At 37.8% G+C, this 10,368-nt stretch overlaps 1 protein-coding gene and 2 pseudogenes across 1 annotated transcript; 1 reads left to right on the forward strand and 2 right to left on the reverse strand.

Moving 5' to 3' along the window:
- Window positions 1–1,738: 1,738 nt before the first annotated feature.
- On the forward strand, window positions 1,739–4,912 carry LOC120597605 (HLA class II histocompatibility antigen, DO beta chain). Its single transcript, XM_039856156.1, has 6 exons — window positions 1,739–1,797; window positions 2,506–2,789; window positions 3,233–3,514; window positions 3,990–4,100; window positions 4,350–4,381; window positions 4,526–4,912. Exons 1-6 carry the CDS (start codon window positions 1,739–1,741, stop codon window positions 4,559–4,561), a joined length of 804 nt encoding a protein of 267 aa, XP_039712090.1. The 3' UTR covers window positions 4,562–4,912.
- A 3,344-nt stretch (window positions 4,913–8,256) lies between these two features.
- Window positions 8,257–8,375, reverse strand: LOC120597757 (uncharacterized; annotated as a pseudogene).
- A 1,418-nt stretch (window positions 8,376–9,793) lies between these two features.
- LOC120597676 (40S ribosomal protein S27-like) lies at window positions 9,794–10,047 on the reverse strand (annotated as a pseudogene).
- Window positions 10,048–10,368: the final 321 nt, after the last annotated feature.

Genomic DNA, 10,368 nt, shown 5'->3' on the forward strand with positions numbered 1-10,368 from the left:
TGTATGCAAGAATTGACATGGGGGAGGGATGTTTTTCCATATAGGTCCAGGCTACAGACCAGACTGGAAGTGACTTCTAGCTTCAAAGAAAGTGTTCTTCCCTTTGACAGAAAAGTATTTCTTCCCTCTTTACCACAATGAATTGCTGGGAAAAGGGACTTCCTGTGCCAGAGTCACAGATTCGAGGTGTAGAGAGGCAGGAAGAAGGGAAACATTTTGCCTTGTTTAGGGTACTTATTGTATCAATGTCAGTCAGGAAAACTGCGAAAATGGATGCAAGTCTGGGAATAACTGCTATTCTTCAGCGGGAAGTTTGCTCCGATGATTTTGACTGGTTCTATATTTATCCACTTGGGAATATATGGACAAAAGTAACTGGAAACAAAAGTTGCTTCTTTTAGCATTTATTAAGCCTCCACTATGTGGTCAGAATTGTACTAAGCAATTGTGAGAAATAAGGGTTGAATGCATTATCCCTGTCCTCAGGTTACTGGGAATATGTATTTATTACTGTTATTTTTTTCCAGCTGAGAGATAGGCTATGCAAACATGAAGTGATATTATACCATGAAAACATATTTATCAGCAGAAAACAGGATATAATGTACTAAAAACAAAACCCCATTTGAATGTCAAAATTTGATTAAATACAAAAGAGGAACAAACCTGGGGGAGGGTGGGTGGAAGAAGATCATTATTTTTAGAGAATAGAAACCTCTCTGAGCTTATAATGTCCATTAAAAAACACAAATGAAAAAAAAATTCAGCCCAGATCTTAAATCTGAGCCAGATCTAAATTAAAACAAAACAAAACAAAACAAAACAATTTCTTCCCCTGATTTTGGCTGTAAGAGGGAATAGAGAAGGGAATTTAGAGCCTCATCTAAATTAGCTATTGAGTGAGAGATGAGTATGGCTGACTCAGGAAGGATATGCTGCCATCCTGACAGCTCAGTTCAGCAGTTCCTGGAGGAGGCCTCTGAACTTAGAAAGGAAAGCAAATTTACAACTCAAGATCAGTAACAATTATCTTTCAAGTCTCAACTTAAATGTCATTTCTTTAGGGAGCTCTTTCCTGCCAACCTACATTATTAACCCATTTGAATTTCCTTGTATTATTGTTGTTCGCAAGTGCACAGACTTGGTGACTTTTAAACAATAGAAAATTCTCATAGTTTTGGAGTCTGGGAACGTCAAGATCATGGTTGTATCCTGGTGAAGGTTTTCCTCCTGGTTCAGACCTTGCACCTTCTCGCTGTGTCCTCACATAGCGGAAGGAGTGAAAGATTCTCTGGAACCTTTTCTATAAGGGCACTGATCCCATTCATCAGGAATCCACCTTCATGACCTAAAGCACCTCCCAAAGCAGCACCTAAAGATATCATCACTTTTGGGGGTTAGGATTTCAATATATGAATTTTGGGGGGACATAAAATTCAGACCATAGCACATTGTGTGCTCTACAAATAAGAGTCATACTCTTACATACGAGGACTGATTGAATAGTTTTGGAAAATTAAATTACTTTGGAGAACATGAGAAGATTAGAAATGAGGTAAATTGTATGAAAGTTAATATATAGCTCAAATTAATCACTATCAATATTAGTAGGGTATTTTGAAAGTAGAAAATCATAATGGAGAGTGGAATTAGATATTTTTTATTCCATCTAACGTGACAGTGTTTAATATAAAAACCCCTAAAGAAGGTTTAAGCCAATCTTATGTTCCCTATCACCATGTCGTTGCAACTACTAGATTATAGGTATAGTGCCAGTGACAGTGATGATGATAAAAGGTATTTGAAGCCATGGGTTAATATTATTTTACCTAACATCAATAGAGGTGAAGATGTCATTACCTCACTAGAGCCAACAGAAGGGATGAGGTCTCCGAATAAGGTACAAAGGAAAACATCCAGAAGAATATTCTTGGAGAACACCCATAGCAAGTGAAAAGTAGAAGGGGAGTTTATTTCACACTTACTATGCACTTACTCTGCATTTCTTTGGCCCACCTCCATCACTTTTTTACTTTACTTCAGAGGGAATGTATGGAATGAACCAACTAAGGGCAGGAATACTACTGACTTATTCCATATGGAAATGGATCTTTTGACTTGATAATAAAGGGGGTTCAAACCTTGGGCTTCTGAAAAATTGGTTTGGAGAAACTTAGTACAGTATTTGGCAAAGCACAGTTGATAAACATTTGTAAAATGAATAAATATTTGTTGAATGAATGTTTATGTCTCTCGGGACTCTCTTTGGTTTGCTTCTTTGGGTTATATGTCTCCTGTTTGACTGGTCTGGTAGGATGAGCTGCAGACTTCTTCCCACTGTGGATGTCTCTTGCTAAGGGGAAACAGAGTCGGACCCATGGGGAGAAAAGGCTTCTTTGGCCTATTTACTGAGCTCAAAGGCCACTTCTCAAATCGATGTACTCTGGCATAATTTACCAGGTATGGGTTTCCTAAAGGTGGGGGCTGATTTATAATCTTTTTCTTATTTGATTTTCTAGAAGATTTTGTGATTCAGGCAAAGGCTGACTGTTACTTCACCAATGGGACAGAAAGGGTGCAGTTTGTGGTCAGATTCATCTTTAACTTGGAGGAGTATGCACATTTCGACAGTGATGTGGGAATGTTTGTGGCCTTGACTGAGCTAGGGCAGCCTGATGTTGAGTTGTGGAACAATCGGCCAGATATATTGGAGAGAAGTAGAGCTTCTGTGGATGCGCTCTGCAGACACAACTACAAGCTGGGCGCACCCTTCACTGTGGGGAGAAAAGGTGAGGTCGAAGATGACATCTGATGGGTTCAGGAATCTCCCCCATTTCAATCTGGCCATCGCCCTTCCTTATAACAGGCAATTTCCTGCTTCAGAACAAATGGGTTAGGAGCAAGGGAATCTGTGTATATGTTCTGTTACCAGTTATGACTCACTTATCCTCACAGGTCAGGACACTGTGATTTTGTTCCCAGGACCTCCAGGTTCTTAGGAACTTTAAAGACTAGTGTGCTCTCAAACACAAGGGGATAATTGTGGGGATGTCTGATAAGGCTTAAATCCTCATGGGGGTACTCACATATCCAGTTTCTGAGATTTCCTCACATTTCCAGTTTCCTCTTGAGTGGTCTGGGAAAGAGATTAGGGACAGAGATAGTCCCAAAACAAACTCTGTTTGCTTTGTGGTTTTCCTTCACCATGTCTCATTTTTCTCTCCCTTTCTAGTGCAACCAGAGGTGACAGTATATCTGGAGAAGCTCCCAACCCTGCAGCACCATAACGTCCTGCTCTGCTCTGTGACAGATTTCTATCCAGGGGACATCAAGATCAGGTGGTTCCGGAATGGGCAGGAAGAGAGGGCAGGGGTCATGTCCACTGGCCTTATCAGGAATGGAGACTGGACTTTTCAGATAACGGTGATGCTGGAAATGACTCCTGAATTTGGAGATGTCTATACCTGCCTTGTTGATCATGCCAGCCTGCTGAGCCCTGTTTCAGTGGAATGGAGTGAGAATCAGCTTCTTGTACTTTCCGGGGCCTGACTCAGGGTTGTACGGACACAATACAAGGCCTTTGTTACGTCCACATTATTCTTGGTCATAACACTAATTTTTCTTTCCCCGGATATGAGGGAGCCAGGGGGTCACTGGCATCCTTGAGTTAGGGTGGGAGAAAGCATGATAAATATCTATTCTCACATCTTCCAAGAAATAAGGAGGTATAATCACTTTGTCACTTACTTCCAACATTGAGAACTAGTATCCTCTAATACTTTGGTCTTGGTATTTAGGGGGCATTCTAATGGGCTATAAGAATCAGGAACAGAAACTCTATGGATGCAAACCTTGGATTCAAAGAACCATTTCTAAATTTATTTTCTCCAGATAGCATTGGATTTGTGTCCAGCGCAGGCTCTGGGACTTCAAGAAGGCACACCAAATATTGGGAGCTTTTTATTAACTTTAAGATCTGTTTCCCTTAGGAGCTCAGTCTGAATATTCTTGGAGAAAGATGCTAAGTGGAGTGATAGCCTTCCTGCTTGGACTAATGTTCCTTCTGGTGGGGATCGCCGTCCACCTTAGGGCTCAGAAAGGTAATGGACCTCTGGAGAGGACCCTGCCACCTTCCACGTGGTTTTCCCACTTTCCTAACATCAAAGATATGAGGCTGGGGAGGCTAATTATGCATCTCAGGATCACGGGGAAGTTTTTTCTGAAGCCAGAAACATCTGAGGGGTAAGCAGAGGTAGAGCTCTGATATTGCAGGTCATTCCCCATCTCTCAGGATAATCGCATTTAGTCCTAATTAGGATGTTCTGTTTCTTTCCTCTCTTTCATTCCAGGATATGCAGAGACTCAGCTGTCTGGTGATAAGGTAATATCTTCTTCCTTGTCTTTGGGTAGTAGATCATTCTCTCAATCCTTTGGCCAGAGGGAGACGTCATGGGGATATGAAGTAAGGGTGGCTCTGTCTGCTGAGTCCCTGGACTGGGAAAGACATTTGTCACTGTCCCTGCAGGTCTCAAGATCTGTTCTGCCACCACTGACATACTAAAGTCCTAACAGAAGCTTCGCCCCCTGGAGTTTGGGGTAGGACTGAGTGGCCTGGGCCCTAGACTAAGTGAAGGACGTCCACGAGGTCAGTGTTCCCAAGCAACTCTTTTCTGCAAGGCCTTGGAGGAGGCCTGAACTGCTTCTGGACTTTTGTATTCTGAGATCATGCATCTCTCACCCTTCCGCCCATCCTCCTCTTACTTTTTTATGTCACGAGTCCCCATTTCCAAGGAGTGTCCAGAAATCCCTTTAAGATTCCTCCTTCCAGTCCCAAACTGCTTACTTTTCTATGATCCAGCCCCAAACCTTTATGTTGTTACCCCAAGTCTTTCTCTTCCAACTGCAGTCCCCACAGTCCCCAAGTCTTTCTCTTCCAACTGCAGTCCCCACAGTCTTCAGAGGACAGATGCTCAGATTGTCACTGTTTCCTTTTCATTATTTAAAATTTTTATTGTAAAATAAAACTGAGGTACAGATAACCACACGGATATGTAACTTAATGAACTATTGAAGGCAAAACACCTATAATCACCATTCAGGTCAAGATATAGAACTTTGCCAGCCACCGCTGTCTCCATGTGCCTCAGTCCAATCAAACCCCCTCCCTACTCTCGAAGGTAATTGTATCCTGACTGCTATGGCAACCACTTCTTGGGCATTTAAAGTCTAGTCACTCAAGTATGAGTTCCTGGACTCTACAGCTTAATTGTCTTTTACGCCTCTTAACACTTTGCAGTTTTCCCCTTTAGCCCTTTCTTTTCCTTATGATTAATATGTTGAAAAGCCTGAGCCATTTGACCTACAAAATTTTCCGTAGTCTGGATTTTGCTGAATTTTGCATACGCCTGGTGCAGTTTAACATGTCTTGCTGTCTTTTGCCTTTCCTGCAAGTTGGCATCTGGATGCTGAGGGTGGATCAGACTTACCTTTGGTTCCTTTGGAAAGTCTATAGGTGGTGTTGTGATTTTTCACCGTGAGGAACACAATATCCGGCTGTCTCTCTTTCAGCGATGTTAGGAACCATCGATGCTCATTGCCTAGGCCCTTTAATTCATTGGGGATTGCGGAGTTGGGGTATTCTAATTCTATCATTCCTTCATTTATATGCTTTATTGCAATATCTTAATATAATGTTACTATATTTTCATGTAACATTACTATCGAAAAGTCTGATGATAATTTAAGTCACTATTTTTGCTGGGATACCCAGGTGGTATCTTTTTCTTCTTTAATATCCAAAAATTTTATTAGACTATATCTTGGTTTTGGTTGTTTGAGTTGAGTTTCTCAAATAAACCACACTTTCTTTCAATACATCGTTCAAATCTTTTTTTAACTTTAGGAATGTTTTATTGAGTTATTTTTTTAGTATTTCCTTTGGTTTTTCTTTTTCAGAGATTCTTATCATCTACATGTTAGATTTTTTTGGTGTATCTTCAATATTTGTCTTTTCTAATTAATCTTTTTAATATCTTATTTATTTTTCATTAAAAAAATTATTCTCCTTTTCACCTTCTCTCTATTGAGGCTGTCTGTCTTCCTCATGCTTATTTGTTCTTCTGTTTCTTTTAATTTAGTCTTCATTTCTGAAGTGGATTTGTAAAATATTTCTAATTATTTCCTGAGCACTGTCAGTATATTTCTGGGATTTTCTGATTCTTCTTCAAAAAATCATAAAATTTGATAAATTTGACATGTTGCATTTTGTAAATTTAGGGTATATAGCATATTACTTTGATATACTTTTATATTGTACTATGATTGCCATTAAAGAAATATTTAGCACATTACATTATTATAGTACAATATTATTGTCTATTTAGAGATTTTACAGTTGTGATGCATGTTTTTATTTTATATCTTCTAACACTTTCTTAATGACTTTTAGCTTGTTTTGAACTAGGTTATAGTTTAGTCTTTTTGGTAGCATAATTTTTCTGGTGTGCTTTCATTGTCTGTAAAGATTTTACTCTGTTCCATATTTTCTTCTTACACTAACTTTATATAAGATACAGCTTTAGTCCTTTCCTGTTATTCTTTTTACATGAAATTCATTTTCTTGAGCCCCTCTCCTGTTGTTTTTGCATAGTGCTAAAAAATATGGCAGCTTGTACTTTGAGAGTTCCAGACTCTATTTGCTTCCCTCACTTTGAACTTCTTTTCCTCATCTCCTCATCCCTGCCTGGCTCAATTTTTGTTCTACCACCCCAAGTTTTCCTCAGTGTAGGGCGCTACCTTGGAAAGGTGCCTGGATGGTAAGTTCAGAGGTTTCTTAGGGGCAAGCCCACTGCGCGCCCTTCTAACCTTACCCAGACCCCTTGTGTTCAACTGCTATTGGTTTGGGCAGACCCCTCCTAGTTTCATTTGCTGTCCTGTTTTGGTCTGCTGTGTTTTCCAGTGAGTGCCTGTTGGCCCTTTGGCATTTATCATATTTGCAGGTATGTCAAATGCCTGGCTGCTTCCCTGGCATTTAAGTGTCTCCAGCACAGACACTTATTCTAGGCAGATCTTGTAACTGTTAATAGTTTAACTCCACCAACTTGTATTTTGAGGTTCATGAAGGTACCTTGTCATCTTGCTTTGTCAAAAATGTTGTTAATATGCTTTTAAAAATTAAGCTTTTAACAGATGTATGTCAGAGATATCGCATGTTTGGTTCCAGACCACCACAAACAGTGAATATCACAATAAAGGGAGTCACATGAATTTTTTGGTTTCCGGTGCATATAAAAGTTACGTTTATACTATACTGCAGTCTATTAAGTGTGCATTGGCATTATGTCTAAAAACAATGTTAATTAAAACGCTTTATTGCTAAATAATATGTCATAATATTATTGTTAGTGGAGGGTCTGGCCTCAATGTTGATGAAAATGCAATATCTGTGAAACACAATAAAGTGAAACAATAAAACAAGCTATGTCTTTATTTTGATATAATTGTAGATTTGCATGTACTAATGAGAAATAATGCAGAGATCCCATGTACCCTTTACCCTGTTTCCCCTAAAGATAACAGCTTGTAAATGATAATAAATTATCACAATCAAGATATCAACATCGATATAGTTAAGGTACAGAACTTTTCCATCACCAAGATATCCCTCATCTTGCCCTTTTATAGCCATAGGTACTTTCTTCTTATTCTCACTTCTTCCTTAACCCTTGGCAACCATTAATATCTTTTTTCATTTCTATAATTTTGTAATTTTCAGAGTGTTATATAAAAGGAATCATGCAGTATATAATCTTTTGGGGTTGGCTTTTATCACTCAGCCTAATTCCCTGGTGATTCATCCAGGTTGTTGCATGTATCTCTAGTTTCTTCATTTTTACTGCTGAATAGTATTCCATGATATGTATGTACCACAGTTTGTTTCCAGTTTTGGCTGCTATAAAAATTTGTATAGGTTTTTGTGTGAACAGAAATCTTTAATTCTCTAGGATAAATGCTCAGGAATGTACTGCTTGTGTGTATGGTGGTCGTATGTTTAGGTTTTAAAGAAACGGCCAAACTGTTTTCTAGAGTGATTGTACCACATTACATTTCCACTAGTAATGTATGAGTGACAGTTTCTCTCTAACCTCGCCAGCATTTGGTATTGTCCCTATTTTTAAATTTAGCCATTCTGATAAGTATATAGTGATATCTCATTTTAGTTTTTTAAAATTTTTATTTACTTATTTATTTATTTAACATCTACAGCACCTGGTATTCCTAGGTGGTCTCCCATCCAAGTGCTAACCAGGCCCAACCCTGCTTAGCTTCCGAGATTAGACGAGATCGGCCATGTTCAGGGTGGCATAGCTCTAGACCCATTTTAGCTTTAATTTACATTTCTCTAGTAGGGCTAATGGTGTTGCACATCTTTTATATCCTTATTTGGATTTATATATCCTCTTTGGTGAAATGTCACTTATGTCTTTTGCCCATTTTTTAATTGGATCGTTTGCTTTTTACCATTGAATTTTGAAAGTTCTTCACACAGTCATCCCTTGGTATACTTAGAGGATTGGTTCCAGGACCCCACACAGATGACAAAATCCTTGGATGCTCATATCCCTTATGTAAAATGATATATTTGTATATAACCTGCCCACATCCTCCCATATACTTTAAATCATCTCTAGATTACTTATAATACCTAATACAATGTAAATGTTATATAAATTACTGTATTACTTAGGGAATAATGACAAGAAAAATGTCTGTATATGTTCAGTACAGACACAACCATTGTAGGCCTAACTATATCGTATATGTCAGCAACAATGTAACTTTTTGGAGAATATTGTTTTTGATCCATGATGTTGAATCTGTGGATGTGGAAAACTGATTGTATATACCTAGGTACTAGTCCTTTGTCATTTATGTGACTTTCAAATATTTTCTCCCGGTTGGTAGTTTGTCTCTTTTATTCTCTTAAAAAGGTATTTTGCAGAGATTAAATTTTTAATTTTTATGATATCCAATTTATAACTTTTCCTTTTATGAATCATGTTTTTGTTCCAGTCTAAGAACTTATTGCTTAGCTCTAAATCCTGATTTAATAGTAAAATAGTTTTACATTTTTTGTATTAGTCTGTGATCCATCTTAAGTTAATTTTTATATAATGTGTCATATGTGTTTGCCTATGGATGTCTAATTGTTCCAGCACCATTCATTGAAAAGTGTACCTTTCCTTTACTGAGTTGCCTTTGCACCTTTGTCAAAAATGAGTTGGGATATTGGCGTGGGTCTGTTTCTGGGTTCTTCTTTCTGTTCCACTGATCCGTGTGTCTGTATCTCCACCAGTACCATAGTCTTGATTACTCTAACTTAACTGTATAGTAAGTCTTGAAAGCGGGCAGATGGATTCCTCCCATTTCATTCTTTTTTAAAAAAATTGTTTTTAACCTGCTCTAGTTGTTTTGCCTTTCAATATAAATTTTGGAATAAACTTGTTTGTATAAAAAGAAATCTTGCTTGGTTTTTTAAAAATAGGAATTGAGTAGTTTATCAATTTGGAAAAATCAGCATCTTTATTATGCTGAGTCTTCCAATCCATGAATGCAGTATGTCTATTTATTTAAATATCTTTTGATTTATTTTTATCAGTATTGTGTATTTTTCAGCATATAAATTTTGCATGTTTTATTAGAATTATACCTATATATTTCATATTTTAGTTATTTTAAACATACAAAATGTGTTTATTGAGATGGTTTCTCACTCATCTTGATGCAGGATGTTCTAGTGCTGCTTCCGTCTGAAGGAATATTTTCTGTAAGCTTACTTTTCTTCCTGTAGGCTGGAAGAGAACAGTGGAGCAGCCAACACACTAAACTACTGTTGGTGCCTGACTAAAGACCGTGGTGATTTTATAGCATCCTGGGTATTTCATATCCATGAAATAGAAATTGGGGCTCTGCATCAGGTGATTTTTCTTGTGTTTTTTCTTCTCCTCTTCTAGAGAGGAGGGATGAAGGATCCTTTGCAAGAGACATGTTCTTATGGGGAAGCTGTCACTTATAGAAATGCTTGAGTGATTTAGAATGGTATTGTATTTTAAAATTTTGGTATTTGCGTGTTCATTGCTAGTATATATAAATACAGTTGATTTCTGTATGTTTATCTTGTATCCTGTAATCTTGCTGGACTCACTTTTTAGTTCTAGTAGTTTATACATAGATTCCTTGAAATTTCTATGTAGACAATTGTGTCATCTGAAATAGGAACTGTTTTATTTCTTCCTTTGTGATCTATATGCTTTTTATTTCTTTTTCTTGACTATTGCACAGATCACAACTCTCAACACTATACTGAAT

Source organism: Pteropus medius, unplaced genomic scaffold (assembly GCF_902729225.1).
Source record: "Pteropus medius unplaced genomic scaffold, Ma_sr-lr_union100, whole genome shotgun sequence".
In the NCBI taxonomy this organism is placed as follows: Eukaryota; Metazoa; Chordata; class Mammalia; order Chiroptera; family Pteropodidae; genus Pteropus; species Pteropus medius.

Coding starts and splice junctions, on each gene's coding strand:
- LOC120597605 (XM_039856156.1), top strand. CDS start 1,739: ATGTCGTTGCAACTACTAGATTATAGGTATAGTGCCAGTGACAGTGAT. Junction 2,790..3,232: donor CTTCACTGTGGGGAGAAAAG/GTGAGGTCGAAG, acceptor CTCCCTTTCTAG/TGCAACCAGAGGTGACAGTA. Junction 3,515..3,989: donor CCCTGTTTCAGTGGAATGGA/GTGAGAATCAGC, acceptor TGTTTCCCTTAG/GAGCTCAGTCTGAATATTCT.